Source organism: Sturnus vulgaris, chromosome 22, assembly GCF_052056855.1.
Source record: "Sturnus vulgaris isolate bStuVul1 chromosome 22, bStuVul1.hap1, whole genome shotgun sequence".
In the NCBI taxonomy this organism is placed as follows: domain Eukaryota; kingdom Metazoa; phylum Chordata; class Aves; order Passeriformes; family Sturnidae; genus Sturnus; species Sturnus vulgaris.
Genome location: NC_142264.1, coordinates 2,502,089 through 2,527,913, shown reverse-complemented (window position 1 = coordinate 2,527,913; position 25,825 = coordinate 2,502,089). Strand labels below are relative to the sequence as shown.

The window sequence follows — 25,825 nt, the reverse complement described above, 5'->3', positions numbered from 1 at the left end:
TGCCCTGCCTTCCCCTCCCCTCCGCCGCCTCCTCCCATGGGGAGTTTCCCAGCAGCTCGGTAATTAGCAGCATCATCACCAATGCTAATAACAACCACCACGGGCTCCTGCCATCCCAAGCTCAAACAACTTTACAGCCATCATCACGCCTCTGTAACCTCCCCGGGGGAGGCAGGAGAGCAGCATTACCCCATCACAGCACGGGGAGCAGCGAGGTAAACAACAGCCAGGGGATGGGTGGTGAATCCAGGAGCCGTGAGTCAGGCACATCACCCCCAGGACCTCCCCATCCTCGGCTGCAAAAACCCCTTGGGATGGAGCTCAGGGGCCGTGCTGACAGCAGGGCTTATCCAGAGGTCACATCACATCACCTGGCAGTCCTGGAATGAGTTTTTTCCCTGCTCACAGTCTGGGTTTTCCTCTGCCGTAGGACAGCAGGGATTGTGGCACCCCAGATCAGCCTTTAGAGATCACCTCTCATTAAGGACTCACAGTTTACCAACGGATTAAAGAGAATTTTTCCTTGCAAAATGAGGAATCTGGGGGAGTTGTCCGAACAGCCTGACCAGGTAAAGCTTCTCTCCCATTTGGGTGGGGTTTGCTCCCTTGGATTACAAAGGCTCCCATGGATGGAATTGCACCTTTTCAACTCCCCTACCACAGCAGAACACAGTGGGGTTGCTTTGCTCGTGGCAAAACCCACAGGACAATGCTGACTTTAAACACTCTGAGGTCTGGCCCGTGCTGGCAAAGCTGGGAGCACCAGCACAGCAAAGCTCCCCTGAAGTGACCCCACAGTGTCCCCCAGAGCCACCACAGAACCCTCTGGCCTCTCCCCAAACCCCAGCAGCCCCGCCAAGGGGTCACCAGTGGTTGGCAAAGCCCCACAGAGCCTTTTCTTCAGACACAGCCCATGGATCCACAGCTACACTCCCAAGGAATGCTTTTCCCAGCTCTTGATGGAGCGTGGCTTTTGTTTGGTCTCTGGCTGAATGTCTGAGTTAAAAATACAAGGCTATTTCTGGCAGAAGTGGATTTTTTCTTTGAGTTGCCTTGTGTGCCCCCATGCTGCTGTCTCCTCTCTGGCTCAGATGAGCTTTGTTTTCCCTCTCAATGATCATGTTTGCACCGGTGAGCTGTAGGAAATGTTTTTTCCCAGCAGACCATTTCCACAAGCACAGTTGGGAACGAAGAATGAGCTCAGAGAAGTCTAAAAAAACCAAAAAAAAAAACAAACCCAGTTGGTGTAAAAATTTAGTCTCCAGTGGTCAGAGAACTGAAAATCAGAAATACCTGTGGTAAAAAAGGGATGTGTCCACACACTCATGCACAGAGGTACAGCAGGATATGTTCTCCCCATGATCCACAGATGAGGAACAAAGGACTCAGAGCCAGAAACACCTTCAAGCATCCCCACAGCACAGCCAGGCTTCATCCCAAACTCTGCAGCTCTGACTCTTTCTTAGCCAGCACGAAAATATTTAATTTTGCTTTTTCTTAAATGCCAAGAAAAAAAAAACAAAACAGGCCTATCTTTTCTGGCTTGGATTTATTCCATCTGGAATCTCTGCATGATCACAGAACTGTGATAGTGTGTTAGAGCAAAAAACCTAAATACTTCCAAGCACCCATGAGATCATTGATCTTTCCTGTTACGCTTCGTCTCTCCTGGCAACAAGCTGAGGATTTGGGGCTTTCTCACTTGAGATCACCGAGTTCAAACACCTCCAAACCCCCTCCCACGATCCAGAAACGTGCCATCATTGTGGGTGTGAGCCCTGCTTTCCAGGGCTGGGAACAAACCCAGCACAGCTGCAGGAAAGCTCCCCAGTATTTGTGTTTGCCATGTGTCACAACAAACATCAACAGCAGCGCAAGGGAACGGCCCAAAAGCAGCAGAACTGTCAGGTTAAAAAAACGGCAAAAAGGCATCTGGGGAGCTTCCCAGGACATGGATCCTCACCATCCTCCAGGGAGCCAAGCACACACTGATCAGAGCTCCCAGGACCAGTACAGGACCAGTAACCTGGAAATCACCAACATCAGGGCCAGCTCTTGAGGAAATGAGCTCCACCTGGGCTGCTTCCAAAGAAAAGCTCCTGGATGATGGTTTCTGCCATCTCTGATGAATTCTAAGAGACCACTCTGCTCATTGACCATCAGTGTGATCAGAACATGAGGTAGAACATCTACAGTCCCACATTTGGCAAAGGCAACCAGCACCAAAGACTTGAGAAAGGCTCTGGTTTTAGAAGGCACCAATCCTACTCCTCATGAACCCCAGGAGTTGATTAATTCAAGCTCCACCAAGCACCCAAACTGCTGTGCTTTTCTGGAATTCAAATCCTGACAATGCTAAACTCTGCTAAGTTCAGCTCTAGACCCCTCTCCATCAAGAGAAGGTTGTAAATGTCACCACTGAGGGCCAATCCCCCACAGACCAGTTTGTGATGGAGACTGGTACCACTGCTCTGCTAAAAGGACACTGATGCTGAGGCTCAAGAAGGCAAAAGGATTTGCCAACAAACAGAGCACAGCTACAGACTCAGTTTTCCATCCACAAGTCCCCACTGCCACCCCCACACCCGGCTGGAAATGAGGTAAAAACAAACATGAGAAACTGCCAGATCAGCACTGGAGATTAAAACCATCTTCCTACCGACTGTGGCACCTGGACTCGCCCTTCCCCAGCATCCAGAGGGGAGGCACCTGGTCCCTGGGCTCTCCTTTCTGAGCCGGATTGGTGCTCCCGGAATTTCTTTGTTCTCACAGGTAACGACAAGAACTCTTTTCCTGAGATCTTCAGCTCTCCCACGTGGTGGCTGTCCCCATTCTGGTCCTTGGGAAAACAAGAAACAGTCACTGCAGCAATTGCCTGGCTCAGGTTTTTGTGGAGCAGGAGAGGCACAGGAGCTCAGCTCATGTGGGGCTGGTGCTCAGTGCTCTCCCAAACACAGAAATACTGGATTGTCATCCCAGGTGTGGGGAAACAGAGGGGTCAGAGATCCCAAACAGGATTAGTGATAACAAAGGAGACATTCATTGCCATGTTGATGGCAGCAGCACAGCCACGCCAGTGTCCACGTGTTAAAAAGCAGCCAAGTGAATGAAAATGAGAACTAGAAAGTGCCTTGCAGTGCCTTGGTTGGAGGCCTCACACTGCTCAGTGCATGATAACAGGAGAGATGACTCAATTACAGCATGTAAGCACCTTCAGGGTGAAAGCCAGCATGTGAGAAAGAGATTTCAGTCTGGTACACAAAGGAATAAACAAGAGGCTGGGAGGTAAAACTAGAGGAGATCAAATGAAGGAGTGAGAGACACAGTGGGGAGAGCAGGGTGAGCAGGAGCAGCGTTCCTGCACCGTGCTGCAGCTTCAGGAGCAGGGTGGGTATTCCCTGTGCCCCAACACACAGCTCTGTGCAGAGCTCCTGGAAGTGAGGTTACAGGGGGGGCTTTGCTGGCTCTGAAGGCAGAGAAGAAAGAAAAGGCAATTTCTGGCAGAGACAGCACGGAGAGGATGCTGGAGAGGTCACAGCTCACTCCATGGGTTTACTCCTCACTCCCAGCACGGCACAAAGCAAAGGAGCCTCTGCCAGGGCTGTAACCCCTCCTGTGAGCCACAGTGGGACAGAGGAATTGCATCCAGAACACTCTGCAGGACATCTGAGCTCAGCCCCTCCCAAGGACACTGCAGGGGGACAGGAGTGCTCACACCTGACCCCACAGCTCCTGCCTGCTCCACCTTCCCCATGGAACCCTGAAATCCACAACCCTGCCTGAGCTATCGAGCTGCCTGGGCAGCTTTTACAGCAAAGAGCAGCAAACCACAGCAGGAACAGCAAGTCACACATCAGCCAAGCCCCTGGCCAGCCCTCGGGGCTGTGCTGCTCTGATGAGGACACAGCCAATGTCCCCTGACCTTGGGCACTGCTGTCCCTGCCACCCCAGAGATGGAGTCACGTTGGTCAGAGCAGGCAAAAGCCAAAACAGCCAAGGGGCACTGGGAGAATTGATAAAAATGCATCAGGACATTTGGAATTTATTTTCCAAAGAGAATTAATTCAGGGAGGAGCTTTTGCCTGGCCTTCCCAGTGTTTACTGGGATTTTTAGGTACCTAAATGGTTCCTCAAGCCTGAGGTTGTTTCACATTGACTGTGTGAACCCACCTGCAGCTCGGGTGAGCTTTTTCTCTCTGTGACAGTTCTGTAAAGGGGAAATGCTCCCTAGGACACTCAGGAGAACCTGGAAAGCACTGGGTGAATGTGGATGATTTGTGCCAAAAACATTCCAAAAAGGCAGAACGGCTGCAGGCCTGGCCACCTCCTCTGGGAACGGGCAGGGCTGAGCCCCCAGCAGCACCAGCAGGATTTTCTGAGACTGAAACGATCCCTCAAGGGCTCAGTGTCCCCCAAGTGCTGCAGGAACAGCCCTGGGGACACAGAGGAAATGCAGATCTGCTGGGATCTGACATTCCCAGAAGCAAAGCAATCCTTGGAGCCCCTGGAACAAACCCTGGAGCAAACCCTCTGCCTCCTGCAGAGCTCCATCCCTGTGTCTGCCCCTCTGTCACTCCACTGGGGTGACAGGCACTGGCAGCCACGCTGGGGCTAAACTGCTCAGATGATCCTTCCAATAAAGGGCTGCTTTTTCAAAAAAAGCCCAGAAGTGACTTTTCAGCTTTGAGTGTTAAGTGCCTTTTTAGTCAGACCAGCTGTTCCTCTCCTCCAAGCTCTCCAGAAACCCTCTTTGGTTAATCCCATTGACTCCAATGATATCTGCTAATTGCATATTTCCCTGCAAATGAAGCCAGCCAACAACAAACCAATTGGAATCTGTGTGCAAATTCCCACTGACAGTCTCTGAAGCCAGACATCTTTGCTTACCTTTTCAGAAGGGAACTTGAGGAGGTCTAAGCTGTCCATGCTGTTCCTCTGAAGTCTCTTTGGCCTGGCTCCTGCAAAACAACACTCTCCTATCAGGGGTTGTCACCAACAGCACAAATATCACACAGAAAGAACCCAAACCATGGCAAATCCATGGCTCTGGTTAGCCAAAAGTCAAAGGGATGGGGTGATGTAGCTGTGCTGGCCTTGAGATTCAAATGTGGGGTTTTTTTCCTCTTGTTTTGTGTCTTTTTAAAGCACTGTCACAGGGCTGTGTGAGGCTCTGGCTACTGAGCTGCAGCCAGGTCACACCACGACCCTGATCTCAGACAAGGTCTCTGGAATTCAGGAGTTACAAACCTCAGCCTAAACCACAAAAGTCATGGGACTGACATTGAGAAAAATCATAACAAATGGACAATTTAATACATCTGTGGATTTTCTGCTTTATCATCATGTTTTTAAACTGAAAGAATGTTTCTGGGACTCAACTCTGAGCTTTTCTCTATAGTCACAGAGGCTGGAAAACTAAGTGAAGGAGCAAATGTTTTCTAACTATCACAGGCCCAGCCTTAAAGGGAACAAAATCTTGCCTTGAACCTGACACATGAATCAAAACTTGGCAGGATTTATGACATTTATTTGAGATTTCATAAGATTTTGATGTTTGATTCCAACAACAACAGAGTGGGTGAAACACAGTTCAGCTCTGACTCCTGGTTTCCAAACCCTCTTTACCTCCAGTCTCCTTTCAACCTGCTCCCAGCTGCTCCTGCCTTGCTGATGAGCAGCCAGGATGTAGGAAATGGCCCTGGGATGCTTTCAGCATACCTGGGAAAACTTCTGCCCTTCCCTGATGGTTCCTGAAGGCTCAGTTTAGCTGATCCCCACAACATCCCACTCAAGCAGAGCCCAAAACTCCCCACTCAAGGTCCTGTGACACCTTCCAAGCTGGAGGGGAAATCCTGGGGGAGGAGGGATCCCCGTGCTGAGCCCTGAGAATGGAAACCACGGAGCTCTGTGTGGTTCCTGCAGCAGCAAACTCCCAAACCCCACCATTCCCCAGCTCCCCCAGCCCAGGGCTCACTGTCCCTCTGAGCTCAGGGGGTCACAGAGCTGCTCACTGGGCAAATCTGACAGCACAAAAATTCACAAATCGAGGCTGGCTGAAAGCAGAGCACGGGGATTAAAAGGAAAAAGGCTCCAGGGATTCCTGTACCAGCACAGCCAGGGCTCCAGATGCCACCAGAGCTGTATCCAAACTGCACCAACTCCAGGGACAGCACTGCTTTGAAAAGCTCAGCTTCACAAGGAACAGGCTCAGAGCAGCTGGGAGCTCACCCAGGGTCATGAACACCCATCACAGCTCGGTCATAAGTGACCTAAAGTTTATGTCTGTGCCCCTCACCACCCTGAAGGGATTCACTGCTTGCAGCCATAAAGATTCCAATCAGCAAAACATTTCTGCACAATCCTGCCTCTCTGCTCCAGAAAGCACATTAGCAGCAGCTTTGTTTTCAGGTGATTCATTACCAGGCTTTGAGTTCAGGGGGACTGACATCAGGGCTGGAGGTGGAGAACAGACACTGAACACACGTCAGGAGCCTTTCCACCAAACTCTGCCCCTTCCACACACAGCCAGGGACCCACCTGTCAGCACCTCAGAACATTTCTGATGGAAAAAGCCTCAGAGATCTCAAATCCAACCAATTCCCCCCGTGTCACTCAGATCTGAGCACTGAGTGCCACGTCCAGTCATTCCTTGAACACCTCCGGGGCTGGTGACTCCCTGGGCAGCCCCTCCTAACACCCAACAACCCCATCCCTGAAAAAAATTCCCTTCATTCCACCACATTCCCACCATCCTCAGCCTGGAGGAGATGGCTGTGAGATGGGTGGAGGATTTTTGGGTGCTGCCACGTGGCTCAGGCAGCAGCTCAGAGAGGGGAAGGCAGAGCTGGGTTGTTCCCAGTGGCTCCCAGTCAGGCACTCTGGACACTGCTACAGCTGCTTGTGGCTTCCCTCAGGATAACCTGCAGCAGCAAGGTGAGTCTGGAGTAAAAATTGGGAGTAAAAATCACCTACAAACACCTCATCATTTGGGTTTCAGAGGTGAGCCCAGCCCTGGAAAGGAGCGAGCACCACGGCCTTGGTTAACAGCGACTTCCAGGAAAGCAAGAAAGCAGCAAAGTGTGCCCAGTTAGATAAACACACATCATTTCCAGCTGTCTAAAGAGTCATTAATTACACACCTCCATCCTCAGGTGCTTTTGTGTGCTCCCAGAGCGCTGAACTGCTGGCCAGCAGCCATTAATCTCTGAGCAGAGAAAAACCTGCCTGGTGTTAATTTAATAGACACAGCAGCTGAGTTTACCCCAGCAGAACAACTCATCTTTTCCTCTTGTTCTGGTGCTGGGGGCTGTCTATGACTGTGTGAGGTTTACACACACTCGAGCTGAGACAGGAAGAAGTTCAGAATTACAAAAAATTTAATCCAATTCAGCTGTTTCTTCCAGAAATCCCAGCCAGTGCTGGGGCCAAATCCTGTCCCCACTCACCAGCACTAAAACAAGCAGCATTAAGAGGGTCCCTATCACTCAGGGCTACAAGAACCTGGATCCACAGCAGCAGCAACTCCCACCAGACGTGTGGGAGCTTCTCCCCTTCTCACCCCACACATTCTCATCCAGGAGAGCAGAGCTTTCCATGCTTTCCATACTCACAAGTATCCCACGGCAGGAGGAGTCCTGCTAACTTTCCACCTCCATTCCCTCAGATGGCTCCAGCTGTAACTTTCAGCCTCTCCCAACTTATTTTTCCCAGAAATACCTGCAGCACCACTTAATGCTCAGCCAAAGTTGAGTTTTGCCTCCTTCTCCCCAGTGCTGATCCACAGTGGCAGCCAGGGATGTGAAGGATTGAGCAGCTGAAAACCCAGCTCTGCTCCTCTGGAAGGGTTTTTTTTTTTCCTCCTCTCTTTCCCCAGCATTTATTGGCATGTTTACCAAGCCTGCTGCAGAGTAATGGAAAACCTCAGGGGCCTTTCTAAATGCTCTCTCTGTCCTGGAGGTTTACTGAGGTCTCAAAGAGAGCAAGTTGAAACCTTCTTGTGAACATCAGCTGAGCAATGCTCCTGACTGGCTGCATTCATGCCCTGTTTTCCTGGAGCTCCTGGGATGTTGCTCTTTTCACTGCTCAGGGGTGTTGTTCCTTTTTTAAATATTTTTTTTCAAAATCTCTTCCTCCTCCCCATCTATGCTCTCAACAGCACCATGAACCAAGGGGATTTTTTTTAAAAAATTGTTTTCCAACTTTTTTTTTTTTTTTGCTTTTGCTGTTTGGCCGCTGAGAGGAGTTTAACGGTTTTCACATTCTTGTCTTTAATCTGCAGCCACGGAGAACAGGAGGAAGCTTGATCAAGGACGGTGATGGGATCAGCTCATGGAAAGGAGCACTGGGGCAAGCTGGGCAGACAGAGCTTTGTTCCTGCACGGCCTGGCTCCATCTCCAGGAGATTGCAGTTGACAAGATGGAGCTGAACGTGTGCAGCAGCCACTCGGGGAGCCCTGGCAGGAGCTCTCATCCAGCTGACATGTGCTTTGATAAGCCCCAGCTCTGCCCCCTCTCCTGCAGCACCAGTTCTGTGTCTGCAGCTGGGAAAATGTTGGATCCCTCTGGGGGGACTGTGCCAGAGCAGGCAGGATTCAAGCTGACAGGGAACTCCGTGGAAAACCAACAGGGAAAGGTTGTGGGGTTTCATCAGCTGGGCACCCCAGACAACACAACGAATCCAGCATCAGGATGTGCTGTATTCTCATGAAAAGGTCATTTCCCCTGTACCTGCATTAAACAAGATATTGACTTGGCTTTTGGGTTCTCACAGCCCTGGACAGTGCCTCCCCTCCTCTGTACAAACCTCGATTCAGGCAGGCAACTCTAAATATTGCACAAGATAATTAAATCAGAGCAGCCAGCCAGTTGTTTGGGGTGGAATGCTGGTCTGGAAACCCTTCCCAGCTCTGAAGTGACAGTGGGGACACGGTCCAGTGCTCCCAGAGCTCAGGGAGCAGCTCCAATCACACACTGCTGACATCTAATCAGGGGAGCTCTGCCAGCCTCGTGCTCCATTAGTACAGCAAAGCTCTTAAAGAGGGAAGGGGGAGGGGGAAAACAAGCACAGCAGCAGGAAAAGAAAGAAGGAGAAAAAAAGAAAAAAAAAAAAAGCAGCCTCCAGTAGGACAAGCATCTCGTTTAAGGCTTTAATTAGTCTTCAAACACATAATGGGTTCTGGCACTATAAATCCACTTGACCTCTATTATTGTCAGCACTCTCCTGATAAATGGTGGCATTTGTTTTCCCAGTTGCTACTGGGGTAGAACAATACTTTTCTCTAAATAGAGAAAGCAAATAATATCAGTTATTTACAATGACTGGGCCATAAAATGCCTGTGCCAAGCAGTTGTGTGCCCATCCATGGGCAGGACCATCTGCTCACCCCAGTCCTGCAGGCAGGGAAGGACCAGGGAATCCCAACAGCTCTGCCTCCTTCTGTGTCTGAGGATTGGGAACCACAAGGACAGGAAGGATCCCTGCTCTGCTGGGAGGCACTGATGAGCTGTATCCAGAGCACAAGCAAATCTCGACCTCCCAACAGGCCCCTGAGCACAACAAAACCCTGCTCCAGAACAAGAATCCTGCAGTTTTCTCCTCTGTGGCTCCTTTAAAAAAGCTGCACGCAGTATGTGGCAATAAAGAGAAGTTCCCTTTGCCTCAAGATGCTCGTCTGGCTGAAGATGCTCCGTGTTTGTGTCACCCGAGTTCTGCATCTCCACAATCCAGGCTGACAGCTGAGCAATGGGCTGAAAAGAACAGAAATGGCAGCAATGCTGCACATGCACACAGCACCCAGAGCCCTATGGTGTTGGCTGAGCAGCTGGCACAGAGGCTCTCACATGGGGAGAGGGGATGAGGAAATGCTCTGCATCACCCTCACCTTCACAGGGAAGAGGCAAAAACCTGGAAAAAGAGGCCTCCTTGCAGGCAGAAATAGCACAAGGGAGCTACATTTTTTTTCTTATGTATTTCCCCCAGTAGGAGTAAACTCAACGTAGGAAAGCTGCAGTCCTGGAGTACAGAGGGATCTTATTTGTAGCCTGAATAATTGCTGTGGTGTTGGGCACATCTTTGATTTCAGTTTTCCCCCAAACGTGCAACAGACATTAGCTTTTCTCTAACCAAGGGTGATTTGCAAATAAAACACAGGTAATTCGGGTCAAAGAATGAAACATTCAGGAGGGCTATTTGCAGAAAACACTGAGCACCCAACCCTGCAACACTTGGCAAACACAAACCTTGGAGGCTGTGGGAAGGTTGGGCCATGTCAGGCACGGCCTCCTGTAACCACAACCCCCCCAGGCAATCGTCTGCTTCAGAGAGGAACAGTTGTGGGGACAGAAGGATCTTTTGGGAGATAAACTGAACCGGGTGGAGCAGGCTGGGAGGAGGCTCCTAACCCCAGGGCTAATTCAGGAGGAGTGTGATGGACTTGGCAGCAACACCTGCCTCGCTTCTAAGGGCAGGATTTTCCCTGCCAGGATGCAGCAGAGTCTCATGACCTCCCACCAGCCATTATCAGCTCGTGTCGAACAAGCAGAGATCAAAACCAGAGTTCAGCTAGAAAGTGACACGCGATAATTAACAGGGGCAACATCTCCGGCGGCCACACAAGCCCAAGGACAGGATTTTGTCCTCCAGGCTGACTCAGGGAGGGCAGAGAAGGAGCAGCCACGTGTCAGCTTAGCAGCCATCAAGCACCCACAGAAAAATCCTCGAAAAATGAGGGGGAATGCACTTGATCCCTGCTCCTGATCAGCCACCAGCTCCCAGCAGCTCCTGGAACACGCTGCTCATGCTGGACTGGGGTCCTGAGCTCTGCCCGGTGTTTTTGCTAAGCCAAGGCTGGCTGTCCAAGGGTTTGTCCCTGCCAGGGAAGGAGGATGGTCCTGAGGTCACTCCAGAGGTCACAGGGACTCTGCTGAGGGTCCCTGCTCACAGAAATGCCAAAGCAGACCGTGGCCATCCATACAGAAAGTTTTCAGAGAGAAAAAGAAATTCCAGCTGGGCAAGAAAGAGAATTTCCCTCTTCTCTTTTCTTGCATAAAAGGTACAACAAGCAGAGGAACCTTGTTCCTGAAGGCAGTGCTGTGCTGTTGGACAGAGCAGCACCACAGCCAAGGCATTTCCTACTCTGCAGCTACCAAGGAAAACTGTCTGGGGAAGGTGCAGACAGCACGGCAGGGCTGGGAGTGCTGCTGGAGTCTGGAACTGCAGCCAAAGGGAACTTCAGCCTGCCCAGAACCAATGATTTCCAAAAAAATTCTCTCTCCCCCACAAGAAGAGATTTAATCTTGATTGAATGGATGGCTTTGCCACAAGCCACGTTGTGCCTTCTCTGCCACAGGCTTCAGGAACTGGCCTGTTCCTCATCCTCTTTTCCAGCACTTGCCATCTCCCCTGGCATCAAGATAAAACAAATTTCAGTAGCACAACATCATCTTCTCCAGTCCTGGAGCATTTCCTCTGCTGTGAGCCAAGAATCCCTGCTGTATTTTACACTGATGCTGGGAAGGAGGCTCATGTACACAGCAAGATGAGAGAGGAACATTAAATACTTGGGAAGAGTATTTTAAAACTTCCTAAAGCCAATACTGGGGCAGTCTGAAGTGAGTGCTAAATTACCGAGTTTAAAAATCCAAATGACTCAGAGGTTCATCCCCCCCATCAGTGCTGCTGGAATGATTTAACAGCTGTAACAGCAGAGGATTTAGAAAAAAACTCATTACAAAGAAGAGGCATCTTTGAGAAGTCCTGAACCTTCACTCCAGAACCCCCCTGTGGGAGCAGCTCTCCCGTCCTTCCTGCCCTGCTCCCTGAAGGGCCACCACAATCTTTTGGACTTTTGGACACCTTCCTGCAGGCACATGGGAATATTTGCCCCAGCTCTCCCCCCGAGCACCTGCTGGAGCACAACAAAGCCACCAGGCCACCAATCCTTCCTTCCACTTGGCCAAAAGCCACCCTGCTTCTCCAGCACCTCATCCATCCCCTGCCTGCATCAGCAGGTACAATTAACCAGCACAGCCTCAGGCTTTCATTTCCACTATGAAAAAAAAAAAAAAGGCTGAGCTGCAGCCCATCATCTCCAGGGAGAAATCAAATAGAGCTGAGGATATTTAACATTAAACACTTTCAATTTCTGCACTCGCTCAGTGTGACTGCTAAGGACACAGGGCAGGTTCCGTGCTGGGGATGTGACCCTGACTCTGCCCGAGGGAAGGCAAATGCTTCCCAGACAGTGAAATCACAGCCTGAGGGAGCAGGGCTGGCCCACTGTCAGCAAGATGCTGCTCTCACACGGCCACAGCTCTCAGCTGACAGTTTTCTGCTGGAAGATTGAGCAAACTACAGGGAAGGAACATCCCTGTCCCTGGGCAGCATCCCAGCCCCAGGCACAGGCTGCCAGGGGGAGCAGCATCACCACCTCCCCCATTGCATCAGCAGAGGGATGGTCAATCGTGCCTGTTTCATCAGCCCTAAACACTTTTCAGGTACTTCAAAGATATTTAAAGCGAGCAAACAAACAAAAACAAACAGGTTGGAAAACATAAAAGCAGATTTCTTCTATTCCAGGCTGATTGATCCAATGGTTCAAAGATTCCTGTGAAGAGATGAGCTCAGAACTGCAGCAAGGATGCAGAGCAGTGCTCAGGAAGGAGTGGGGCTTTGTGCCCACTGCAGAACAGGACCTGCAGCTGGGCTGCCTCTCACAGGGATGAGCATTCCCAGCACGGAGCCTCTGGAACACCAAACAAGCAGAGCAGCCTCGTGCCCATCCTCAGCAGGACAGGAGCAGAAAGGGCAAGCCAGGCTCATTCTTTGACCCAAACTGCCAATGCTTTATTTGCAAAGGAGCTTATTCCAGCCTTTAGAGAAAAGATGATGCCCATTGCACGTGTGTGGGGGGGGGGGGAAACTGAAATCAAAGACGTGCCCGACACCACAGCAATTATTCACAGTTGTAAGATCACCTTGTACTCCAGGATTGCAACTTCCTGCACTGGGTTTGCTCCCGGTCAGGCTCAGGGCTGGGTCCTTCCCTGCCCTCAGAGCCAGGCACAGCAGGGCAGTGGTGCCTGTGTTCTGTTCTGCAAACAGCACAGAAACTGTGCCAGGAGCCAGCTCTGGAAGCATCCCCATGCCAACGCCTCCTGGAACACCTGCAGCCCTCCCCACCCACTCCCAGCTGCCAGCAGAGGTTGCTTCGTGTCTCCCGACACTGCTGCTGCCAGCAGGTGATGGCTGAGGCTGACGAGCTGCCAAAAGCAGAAGAAAAGCAGCCCCGAGTCAGCTCTCACTGTGGAGAGGTACAGAGGGTGGCCAGGGCCAGCCTGTGGGTGCTGGGTGATGCCTGTCCCCGTGCTCCCATCCCACATCCCCCCCAGAGGGTCAAGGCAGCATCCCCAGACCCGATTCCCCCATCCAGGGGCAGGGAGGGACCAGGGAGGGTCAGCCCGGGGCTCCCGACCCACACTGGGAACAGGCAGCTCCTCACAGAGCTGATGCTGCAGCTTCAGCCCAAAGCAACTCATCTGCAAAAAGGGCACCAGTGCTGTCTGTGTGCTCCCCAGGACAAATCCCAGTGCTGCCTTCACCCCTAAAAACAACCCCAAGCAGCCACAGAAAAGTCCTTCACTCCTCTCCAAAGGCAAAGCCTGCCAGTACTCAGCTCTTAGCTTGCAGTGTGTGAAAGAGAAGGAGATTTATTCAAGGCCACATTTTTGGTTGTTTGGAGAAGCAAACCCAGCCCCTGTTTATTTACTTCATGTTCCAGCTCCTCTCCAGCTTCCTTCAGTTTGTTGCTTTAAGCTCTCTGTGTTTGCCTTTCCCAACAAGGTCGCTGCTTTCACAAGACTTCTGCAGCACTGCCCCACTTCCCCGGCCTCCAGCTTTGTCTTCTGACATCCAAATACTCTCAGAATATTAATTAAAATCATGAAGAGCTCAGCAAGGGGAGTCAGAACAGCAGAGGAAAACATCAGGCACTCCTTCCACCCCCAGAGCCCAGGCAAGGGCAATGGCCAAGCCCTAAAAGCAGAAATAACCTGTGAAGGACATCACAGTGAAAATCCAGCTCAGCCTTTGCTGTGAAGCTTTCCTGTACCTGCTTGATGAAACTGATGTGTTTTATCACATTTGCCTAATCAGAGGATTTCAGCATCCTTGGGAATATGCAGCCATTTTGTAACCTTAAGCAGGAAAAGGAATCTGAATGGAAAAAAAAATAATGGAAAGCTCTCCTCACCATGAGATTTGTCAACATCAAAAGGCACGGCTGGTTCAGAAGCCAACGTGAATCTCAACTCTCTCACCTGCTTCCTATTACAGAAACAGATGTTCCTCTGGCTGCAAATTGCTGCTATTAATAATATAAATAATTATGCTCTTCTAATCATTTAATAGGTGCACAGGAGGGTACCAAAATTTCTGGCAGTCATTAAATACATCTCCCTTCCCTCAAGGGCTCAGGGACACATTGGTGGCCTCTCATCCTCCACTGAAATGCAGAATAAAAGTTAAGGAGAAATCAAGGAGTCAGGCTCCTCTGCACATCTCCCTACCTGTAAAGCACTGAGAGCTCAGCCAGGTGTGGTCTCACTCTCCCTCCCTGTGGCCCCAGCCCACCAGCACAGAGCTGATTTTTTACCTCCCCAGCAGGACCTGGAGAGGGGAAATCCTGCTCTCCAAGCTCCTTCTCTCCCTGCACTGCAAATCCCAGTTGTTTGCTGGTGCTCCTCCCAAGAACACTTTGTCCTTCTCTCAACAAACAGCCCCAGCCTTGGAACGTGAGCACCACGGATTAACGAGGTCACTGCAACCTCCAGAGCTGTGACTGCAGCTGCTCAGCCCTCTCCCATCCTCCAGGGATCACACACACACACACAGACCCGCATGGCTCTGCCTCTGCCACACAACAGGAACATCACTGCTGCCTCCAGATGTTAGCACAGCACATCTGGATCTCTGGAGGGCAGTGAGCAGCCCATGGGCCACACTTCCCTCTGACCCAGACACGGCACCAACGCTGAAGTTCATTTCCTCTTTCCCTTTCACAGCAAAAGGAGGCCTCCGAGGAGATGCCAGGAACGAGTTCTGCAGGAGTTACAAAGTGGAGACGATGTGCAAAGGGAGGCTGGGGAAGCTGCTGTGGCCCCCACAGCACTCGAGACAACAGCTCAGCTCCAGTGGGGCACGGCAGGACATGCTGGCTCCCTCACCACGACTGCACTTGCCAGGAAAAGCTGCAGCACTGAGGCAGCAGGTGATGCCTGGGAGATCAACACAAGGGCACACAGGCACAGCCAGCCTCTCCCTCCCCTGCCAGGCCACGGTGCCTCAGCCCCAGCACCATCCCCTCCACATCAGTGCTGCCAACAGGGGAATGTGCCTGTGCCAGCAAGGTCAGGTTTCATCAGTGGACACCTCCTGGGATGCAGTTTGTGTGAATTAATAAACCTGCCCCAGCACGGAGCTGCCAGCTGGAAGTGCCCATGCCAGGCACCCACCCGTGCCTGCAGTGGGCAGCTCCAGGACAGTCCCCAAGTCAGGCTGGCAGCACTCTGGTGACCTGTCTGTGCTACCCTGCTCCCTGGCAGAGTGACCCAGGGCCCAGTAAAGCCACTCTGGCTGCTGTGACCAAAGTGTTGCCACATCTTGCTTCCACGTTCAGCACTGCTGCAGGTGTCCCAGGGCTGAGATGTCACCCAGCGAGTGCTGATGGTCCCAACCTGCCTCCAGTCTCCTCTGCCCTTGTTAGTGGGTGCTACTCAGAACAAGAGCAGCCAAAAATCCCTGCCAGTCACTCCTGAAAGCCTCTGGTATCAGTCAAATCAGAGAAAAGAGCCTTGCAGAGCTTTAAAAGACACAAAGGCTCGTTTGCTGCATGGCACGTGGAATTTCATTCCCAGAGCAGTTTCATTCCATTAACTCCTTCTGTGCCCCTTTTTTGGGGATCCTTCCTTGCCTTTGCAGCTTGTGGAAAGCACAGAGCAAACACATGACAGTCCCCTTTGTGGTGAAGGCACTCCACAGCCTTATTCTGCTCTAGCACTTTTATTTCCTGCCCACGTACAAACATCTCCCCCTTCCCCACACCACAGAAGTCCTGAGACTTCCCAACGCCACCAAAATGCCAGGAACTCACCTTGTGCCTCGTAGCCAGAGTAGGGATGAGCTGCAGCCACATCCTCATCCCCTGGGCTCAAGCCAAGGGCTGTCCTGAGCTGGGCCATGTTCACCTGTGCTGCCAGCTCCCCGCTCCTGTCCCCGATCTGCAGCAGGAAAACCAACAGGGCTCTGGTTAAAAGGCATGGGGTGCTCCCAGCAAACAGCCCCCAGCCAAGGGTTTGCCAGTCCCAGCCCAAAACCAAACTCAGAGACAACCAAAAGAGAGCTTGGAGACACCCGAGAGACCACACAGCTCTCCAGGATTATTCCCCAGCAGTGATAATTTGGGAGAGGGGCTGTGCTTGCTGTGCTGCACCTCAAAGCACAGCTCGGTGCAAGGGACTGACAGAGCTCAGCTCGCCCACTGCCACAGAACTGAGCCCAAAACCTGCAGGTCTGGGCTGTCCTGTAGCCACACACGGCTTGGCAGAGATCCCTGCAGCTCCCAGCCCCCCTGCTCAGGTATTTCCATAGTTACTGAGCACCACGCTGCCATCAGCCATGTGGGCACTGTCACACCAGGGCCCTGAAAGCCTTTCTGTCCTGGCTCAGAGCCATACAACTTCAAATTGTTCCTGGTGATCTACCCACACAACACTCAAAAAAAAAAAAAAAAAAAAAAAAAAAATCTTCTAAAAGTCCACATTTTTCCCAATTCCCACCTCTCGCTGGCCTGAGGCCAAGGAAGCTGATGTTAGATGTTTGGGAAGAGATCTGTCCAACAGCTCCTGCTACTTAAAATGAGGAGTTGTAGGACACAAGACTGGATCCTCCTCAGCGTTTAACCAAAGCACAGAGTGGCTGTGCTGCACATCAGCAGCGGAACACAGAGAGGTCACCCAGAAACAGCCTCAGATCTTCAGAGGAAGAGCAGCCTGTGTGACAGAGGAAGACCTTGGCTGTTCCCCTGGAGAGCCCTGACTCCTGTTAAATGCCTGGCAACAGCTCCTTTGTGTGCCCTGCCATAGACTGCAGCATGGAACAAAACCATAAATCCCCACATTATTTATGACAAAGCCCCAAGCGCCAGTAAAGGGAGGCAGATCAAAGGGCTTATCACCAGGCACAAATCCCCCTGCCAATTACAGGAGATTTGCTGTTGACATCATCTCCAGAGAAATTACTATGTCCATGTTAGGTCTTACAGTCCTTGATGCTCAATTATTAAGTGCTTCTCTGACTTCCACTCGTTTCAGATCATCTCCAAAGCCCCATTAACAACCAGGAACAGAAGGGCAGGACAATGACCGTGGGCAGGACCTGTCACAAACACCACAGCAGAGCCCTCTTTGCTGCCCTCAGCCTCCCAGGAGCTGAACTCTGAGATGACAGAAGTACTCCAGAGCAGTGTCCTAGAGCTAGGGCAAGGTTTTTAGGTTCACATCCTTTATTCCAGTGGGAATTTGTCAGTAACCTCTGATCAAACTGCAGCACCTTCCAGTGTGGTTATCCTGAGTTGGTTTTGTTTGGATTCAAATGCCACCATTAGATTTTTGTTGGGAAGAAGGGGAGTTATGAACATCAGCATGAAAAGGTTGAATTCCACAAGGTTTCTCCTGGCCAAAATCCTGGTGCTTGTCAAGAGGACAGTCTCTGCACTGCTCCATAATTCATAATGGGGGGACCTCATCAGCCACCTGCCACGAGGAACCCACTCCTGACACAGCTGGAGCCACAGCCAGCACCCTGGAATGACAACACTGGGAACCCCCAACCCTGCTGGGTCTCCCTTCCACCCCCAAAAGCCCCAGGACCACCAGTGCTGATCCTCCCATGGCCCCTCAGCTGATGTCTGGCTCTGAGGACTCAGCCCCAGCCTGAGCAGAGCTGGGAAAGTTAATCTGTCCTAAAATGTACAGGGCCAAAGAACAGTATTTCTTCTGTGTGCCTGATAAGTATAATTAAATCTGTAATTAGGCTGCTGTGTCAGCCCTACTCAGAGATTTAGCCAACCTAATAGACAGGCAGGAGAACACCCAGCACACTTACATATGGTGATTTCAATTAGTGCTTCAAGAGGGCAATTTCTTCATCTGGGGAAGACTAAAGAGGCCACAGCCGATTTCCTCAACACACTGAAAAGAGCAAACAATGGAATTCTGGCTTTCTGCACTTCTGAGAACAGCAGGAAAGCTGCAGAGAGCTGGGCAAGGCCAGGGTGAAATCAGAGGAGCTGCCAAAGGGGGGTGGCTGTGGCACAGGGCTGGCTGCAGGCTGTGTGCAGCCAGGGACAGCATCCCCTGCATCAGGACACTGCAGCTCCAGCTCAGCTGCAACCTCCCTGTGCTCACCAAAGGGGGATCTTACACACTGGAGACCAAGAGGTACCCGAGTGCCTTCACACCTGCTGGGTGCACAACACCTTGGCCAGCCAGTGGACAAAGTCTCCAGGTCCTTTCTCACCCAGAACATTGGCTAAGAGCAAAGCACAGCTCACATTTTTGCTGTAATTAAGGGGAAGGATGGGAGCCTCCCATCAAATGAGTTTTCCAGCCAAGCTCTGCAGTTCCTAAGAACACCACTGAACCAGCACAGAGAGAAGGGCTTTCCAGGGCAGGGACAGCAAGGTAACTGCATTAATGCAACTTGTTGGCATAAAACAGTCTTGCTCTCACCAGGGGTCACGGGTTCCCTCTGATCTGCACCAGCTTCTCTTACCTCTTGGGAGATTTCAAGATGTTTCCTTGCAAAGTGCAAAGCCTGCTCATGGCTCCCCAGGGACACGTAGGCATTTCCGAGACTCCAGCAGGCTCTTCCTTCTCCCACCCTGCACAACAGGAAAGTGTCAGAGCACAGAAATGCCGGGCAAAGCCCAGCAGGGCCGTTTGGAGAGCACTGACAGCCAAGCTCCTTGCTCTGCTTCCACCTCCACAAAAGGTTCTACACTGAGAAACGGAACGTGCTGGACACATTAAACTCTTCTTACACTGAGCTGAGCATGAACAACAGCCTGGGGAGCAGGACTGGACCCACAGGGACAAAATTAAGCACTGCAGCAAGGACCAGCACGGTTTAGGTTCACTGGTGAGCACCAGCCAAGAGGAGGAGGCAGAGCTCCTGCCCAGCTTGCACCTCACACAACCAGAGCTGCAGAGAGAAAATGCAACATCCAGCTCTGCTTCAGCAGCAGCCCAGAGCTAAACCAGCAAGAGAACAAAGAGAGAACATTGCAGAAAGGCAGCAGCTCCAGCACTGCAGGGTGAGCACACAGCATGGAACTGCAGCCAGCACAGGACAGGGACAGATTCCCACGAGGTCTCCAGGGCACTGCTGCTGGTTTTCAGGAGCCAGGGCAAGCAGGGCAATGTGGAGCCTGCCCTGTGCAGCCCAGACCCCCAGCCTGGCTCCTTGGAGCTTCAGCAGCTGTTTGCAGCATCAGGCAGAGCCTCCTGCTCCCCAGAGCCTGCTCAGCTCTGCAAACCAGCAGATGTGGGGGGATAGAAAAGGGATAAAAAAAGCACCTGGGGGCGCAGGGGGAGGTTCAGCATGACTGCAACTCCCTTTTCAGAGGTTTGGGCGGGTTGATCAGCATTTCAACGTTTTTCTTGTCACCCTGTTGAATACCTTCTGCTCACAAGGGTGTGTTCCCAGAGATGCAGGAGCCCACAGGCCTGCACCCCCACAGCATGATTCACCCTTGGGTGGGATTGTGCCTGCCCTGAGCAGAGGCTGCCCGGGTGGTGGCACAGCTCTCCCATCCTGATGTCCCTGCTCCATCTAGTGGAGGACAGCCAGCCTCCAAGGGAATCCAGCACGGAGAGCTGGCTGCAAAGTCGCTGCAGCTGCAACAGGGCTCAGGATCAGAACATCCAGGAACAAGGAAAATTTTAATTTTTTGAGAGGTAGGTTAAGAAAAATTAAAAGCGAAGTCTCCTAAACAACGAGGAGCAGGACCAAGAAAAAAGATAGATCATGTCCATGCTCTCTATGCAATATAATTTATAGATGCTTCCAGCATCAACCCAGAGCAACAGGGCAAAGTGGCACATCTTGTGTGCCCTAAACACGCAGCTTTTAAGGAAAATACAACTTCTGGGAGCATAAAGGAGCTCTCGAGAGGCCCTCCTGGGATAACACAGCAGCAGCCACTGGCAAAGCACCGAGCACAATGCATTTGCTTTAAGTACCTCTCGTTAGGAATCCCACTCAGCCCACACAGACACAGCACTGAGGGCACAACCTCCAGGTTTGAATGACACGAGAAAGGTGAACCAGGTCGTGTTTTTGACAGATAACTGGACTGAGGGCTGGCTGCCCAGAGATTTCTAATGCCTTTCAAGCATACACCACTGGTGCTTAACCCCAGCTGGTTATGGGAGAGGACAAAGTCAGAGAAGGGTCAGGGCTCTCCAGCCTCACCTGAGGCACTCCCTTACCTGTCTCCCAGCTCCTGTGCTATCACCAGGTGCCTCAGGTGATATTCAATGGCTTTTTCATAGTCTTGAAGCAGCGTGCACGTGTTCCCCAGGCTGTAGCAAGCCTGGGCTTCTACTGCTTGGTCTTTGAGCTGTCTGGAGAGCTGGAGGGTTTTCCTGCAGGGAACAGGTGGGAGCGAAGAGCCTTGGTCACTGCCAGGCCACCCCTTGGAGCAACACCCTGGACCACCCACCACAGCATCCCTGCCACCCCAGGTCCCCTGTCACAGCCCCTGGAGCCGAGGGATTGGCTGTGACAGCTCAGGATCTGCAGGGCACGGCCCCGGCACTCACTTGTAGTACTCGGCAGAGATGTCGAACCTGCCCAGGAAGATGTGGGCGTTGCCCAGGTTGCTGTAGGCTCTGCGCTCGGCTGCCTTGTCCCCAAATTCCTTGGCAATGGCCAGGCGCTGCAGGCACAGCAGACACAGCTCAGTCGGCACAGTGACACCTTTCTGTCCCACTGCAGCTCCCCCGGGCACCAACTTTTAAGGCTGCAAAGCTCCCAGCCAGCGAGGCTGTGATGGACCTGCCTGGCAGGGGTGAGTGCAGCAGGAAACCTCTCCCTCTTCTGCAAATCAGCATCAGGAAATGCTCCTGGAAAAGTGGCAGTGATGTTCCATCCCCCAGCATTTAAAAACCAGAGGAGCAATGAATTTCCACCTTCCACTGCAACAGAAGCTAAATTGCATTTGAACTGTGGCAGGGACTTTGTCACCTCACCTCTCTTGTAAAGCTTTGCAGAAAGTTATCATGTTCTACAAGCAGCATTTATTCTTGATCAACAGCTCTTTCAGCAGCTTAATTAAATTCATGGCTTGCATTTATTAAAATCTAGACTGAGACAAATTAAGAGCAGGGAAAAAAAAAAAAATCCTTGCTAGACCCAGCTGCAATTTGCCCTTGGATACCTCCCTTGGTTTCCAAGCCAACAGTGCCCTTCCCTCAAGCTGCTCACGAGGTGCTGATGGGGACTGGAGTAAAATTTGCTCAGTGTGAGTTGGTACAACAGGGCAGAGCCTGGGGTTCACACAGCAGGGAGGAAAACAGCTGGGGGGAAACATCTCCCTGTGCTTTTGCTGGGCTGTGGAGAGAAGGAAAGCAGCTCCCAGGCCCAGGAAGGGAGCAGAGGTGTCTCCTACCTCCTTGTGGAAGGCAATGGCCTCACTGAAGTTGCCCAATAAGTACTGGGTGTTGCCAAGGTTGCCATAAGCACGGCCCTGAGCAGCTCTGTCCCCCAGCTCCTTCACCAGGGACAGGTTCCTCCTGAAAGAAACCAGGGCAGAACATCCGTGAGCCCCTGCAGAGGGAACTGGCACAGCAAGGGAGGAGAGCCAGCCCTGGGGGAGGTGTTTCCCTGCCAAGCACCTGGGCACAGGTGACAGGGGTGACCCTGGACACCCCTGGGTGCTCGTGCCAAGCCAGGGGTGCTGCTCTGTCCCCTCAGGTGGCTCCGTGCAGGGATCACACCTGTGCTCACACACCTGAGCCATCCCACACCAAACCAGAAATGGTCACACACAGCAGCACCAGGGCCACGGGAAGACCCCCCTGTCCTGCTCCAGGGACAGAGGCAAGATCCACAGTCCCACGCCAGGGCTCTGCTCTGTGAGCTTCCTGGCATTTCTTTATCTTGTTTTTATCCCCTTTACACACACACAGCACACAGAGAATAGTGCAGCACTCACGACTGGCACAAATTTGCCCCCTGGCTATGCTACATGCACCACTCCTTGGAAAAAGGGTGGTGAGCTATTTATAGGCATTATCACATCCTCAGATATGAGGGGAGGGATGTAAGATCTTACCACTCTCTTCACTTAAAAAGCCAATTTTTAAAAACTGCATTACAAAAGCAGAACTCTGAAGCGTGAGGAGAAAAACAGGAGCCCAAAATTCTGGTGCCAACCTTCCCATGTGGCACAAGACAGCGATCTTTGAAATGATTTAGGAAAAGGAACGTTGTGACAAGTGAGATAAAGTGCAGATCCCTGAGAAGAACCAGGACTTGAAAGTGACTCTTCCCTCGGGTGACAGGGCTGGAGACACGCAGGGATCCATCCTCAGAGAGGCCAGCAGAGAGCAGCAGGGGCCACAGGAGCCGAGTTCAGCTTCCCAAAACAGCTCTGGGAAGCAGCAGACTGCTGCACTTCATTGCATGATCACGATTCAAAACACAGGGAGTTTTACAAAGCCAATGCCAGCAGGAATTTTAGCTCAGATTATTTTAGAAGAGACCTTTCCTCACCTTCCTTGAGGTTAATTTGCCAATACAGCTTGGCATCTCGGGGAAATATTCCTCATCTATTACAACCTGCAAATTCTCAGCCAGTGGCTCTGTTCCCTGCAGGAGAAGGGGCTGGCCAAGCTTGGAGACTTACTCATAATATTCTGAAGCTTTCTGTAGTGTGTCCTTGACTTCCTGAGGCAGGTAGCCCGGGTCCTGGGCTGTGTTCCAGGATAAATGCTTTCCTTTGGCATGGTAAACATTCCCTATGTTATAGAGAGCTCTGGCTTCACCCACCTAAAGGGAAGAAGAACAGCAAGGTATCACACTTCACATGCCAGCATGGACCTGGGCAGACATGGCCAGAGCCCCACGAGCCCACTTTTTCCCTTTCCCCATCCTTCAGAACCCCAAGCCCACTTTTTTCCTTTCCCCATCTTCACCCTCCTGGCAGCAGGAGATTTGTGATGGCAGCCAGAAGGGAGAGCTTCACACCCTGCAGCTCCTTCCAAAGCCCACCTTCACCAGATCACATTTACTGACTTGCAGACAGGTTATTTTTAAAGGCAGGAAATATTTCCTGTTGGAACCATTACCTTGTCTCCCTGCTCCTGAGAAATGTCCAGGTGTCTCTGGCAGCAAACCACAGCTTCATCAAACTGGCCCAGTATTTTCAGGGTATTCCCAAGGTTGCCACTTGCCTTGGCTTCTCCAATTCGGTCCCCAATGGTTCTACAAGGTGAAGGTGTTAAAAGAGCTCAGAGATTTTTATTCACCAGCTGCTGGAGGCAGATTTAAGCACAAATATCTGGCTGGAGAGCTCCCCACAGGCTCCCACAATTCTGAAGGCAGATCCTTGTTCCCCATTTGCTGTTTCAGAGCTGCTCTAATGACTGCAGGTCATTACAGGGAGTACACAGGGACAGAGTGGACACTGCCCTGCTCTTGCTCCAGGCACCCTCCTCACATCCACATCCCTTTCTCCACCTCCCTGCTCTGAAGGCAGCTGAATCATCTTGTTGTGTCCCAAACTGTCCACAGGACAATCAGGTTTGGATGTGTATTTCTGGGTTCAGACCCCACAGAACCTGCCCTCACTCCAGGCTGTGTCTGACACACTCACCTGGCCAGGGTAAGGTCGTGCTTGTGGTACAGCAGGGCCTTGGAATACTCCTTTAGGTAGAAATAGGCATTGCCCAGCTGGCTGTAGATGGCACTGAGAGTCTTCAGGTCCTCTGTCCCCACCTGCACTGCTGCTTCAAAGAAAGCTGCCCCAGCTTTGAAGTCCCCAGCCTTGCACAAGCGCTCTCCTTCCAGGGCCAGCTCCAGGCAGGACGCCTCCATCCTGCCAAAAACAAGGGAATTGTTTCTAGAGGAGTTTGGCTGCAGTGCTCCCACTCTGCTCTGCTGAGTTAGAGTTTGCTTCACTGCACACCTTGAAATTTTCCCCTGGACTCAAAAACACAGGAGCACCCAGATTCCACCTGCAAGTGGAAGGTGTCCCTGCCCATGGCAGGGGTTTGGAATGAGATGGTCTTCAAGGTCCTTTCAACCCAAACCACTCTAAGATTCTCTGATTTACAGATCACATCTGCAAGCAGCCAAAGGCTCCCAGCAGCAATCTGGACAAGAAGCTCAGGGCTCCTGGCTCCAAGAGATGGAATCATGACAGGAGTAACACCTGCTTTCCTTCAGGTGCTGCAGAGGCCACATATCCTGGTATTTATACCTGAACCATTTTCTCTGGGGTAACAGAGAGAGAAGCCAAATTGTAAACAGGTTTTTACTGGATAGCAGAGAAAACCCTGGACTGTGCAGATTTTCTTGGCTGAGCAGCTCCCAGTGCTCAGTGTCTGCTTTTCATTAACTCTCCTGCTGTCACTTTTTCCACAGGCACTGAGCACATTGCCCTCCAGGCCAGCTTTCCTCCCGTGCACTTTCTGACACCTTTGGCACTGGCACACTCCATGCTGTCAGAGAGAGCACTGTGAGCAGTGACACTGCTTCAAGAGAAAGAAAACACTCCCCTCTGAGTGCTCCACCAAGTCCTCTCTAAGTCACAGCTGTCCCTGTTAGACCAAGCCTATCCCAAATTCTCCAAAGGGACTCCCCAAGCTTTCATTGGGAATGTCCTGCCTGCTGCAAAGCCAGCCCCTTCCCAAGGGGGATGGACACAGCAAGTTCCTGCTCCTCTTTGCTCTTTTTTTCTGCTCCATTTATTTTTAAAAGTCAAAACTACCTAGGTCAAAGGTGGACATCTGCCGAGTGAAAAAAACAGAGCTCCCTTGTCCAGAGGCAGAACAGAAAGGGTCTGTCAGAAGATAATAAATGCCTGCAGGTGGTTTCTAGTCTGTTCTCAGCACTTGGAGGAAGTTTGTGGCCAGCCCAAGAGCACAACCTGCCCAGCTGAGTCCTCCTGAGCCCTGAAGATTCTTCCCCAAAGGCACCCAGGAGCCCAAACCCAGCCCCAGCCCTGCAGTCAGGGGCTCTGCAGACCAAGGACAGCCTGCCCTGCACACACCAGCCCCAGGACACAGCCCCTGCCACCCCACAGCAGCACCACAGAGAGCTGCACGTAGGAAACACCAACCCTGACACGTTTTCCCTACGAACAGGCAGAGAATGATGCTGTCTCAGCTGCCAGGAAACAAAGCCAGCCCCTCCATGAGCAGCTCATCCAGGGCCTGAAATCCAAACCCATTTCCCTGGCCAGCTCCCTGCTGAGTCAGCTCCGTGTGCTTCCAAACACCCAAGGCTTGGCATCCCCCAAAGCAGGACAACCACAAGGATTTTCCAAACAAAAGAAATAAATAGCATAAGACCTGGTTTTATACTTTCCTCGAAACGCACCTGTGACCTCTTCTGCCCCACTGCTCATTTGTCCCCAAAGCCACCAGGTAACAAGAGGGAGAAGGGGATTGTGATGCAGCTCCCACCTCAAAACTCCCACACAAATATTTCATTCCAAAGCAAAGCCCACATCTGAGGGGCTATTTTATTTATACAAGAAAG

At 51.6% G+C, this 25,825-nt stretch overlaps 1 protein-coding gene and 1 long non-coding RNA gene across 3 annotated transcripts in view; both read right to left on the bottom strand.

The window, feature by feature from the left end:
- The window catches only part of GPSM1 (G protein signaling modulator 1), a 63,375-nt gene that overhangs the window by 18,523 nt on the left and 19,027 nt on the right, over positions 1-25,825 (bottom strand). For both annotated transcript variants that reach the window (XM_014880084.2, XM_088177372.1), the window contains exons 2-11: positions 23,937-24,158; positions 23,410-23,545; positions 22,968-23,110; positions 21,729-21,852; positions 20,881-20,996; positions 20,548-20,703; positions 18,830-18,938; positions 16,149-16,275; positions 4,888-4,958; positions 2,660-2,839 (exon numbers count right to left, since the gene is read on the bottom strand). In XM_014880084.2, coding sequence (XP_014735570.2) covers positions 2,660-2,839; positions 4,888-4,958; positions 16,149-16,275; positions 18,830-18,938; positions 20,548-20,703; positions 20,881-20,996; positions 21,729-21,852; positions 22,968-23,110; positions 23,410-23,545; positions 23,937-24,158 — 1,384 coding nt within the window. The remainder of the gene's footprint in view (positions 1-2,659; positions 2,840-4,887; positions 4,959-16,148; positions 16,276-18,829; positions 18,939-20,547; positions 20,704-20,880; positions 20,997-21,728; positions 21,853-22,967; positions 23,111-23,409; positions 23,546-23,936; positions 24,159-25,825) is intronic.
- LOC148221410 (uncharacterized) lies at positions 9,133-14,374 on the bottom strand. The gene is made up of 3 exons (XR_015808027.1): positions 13,767-14,374; positions 9,882-9,904; positions 9,133-9,747 (listed from the first exon to the last, which is right to left on the bottom strand). It is a non-coding gene; the product is annotated as an uncharacterized LOC148221410 (long non-coding RNA).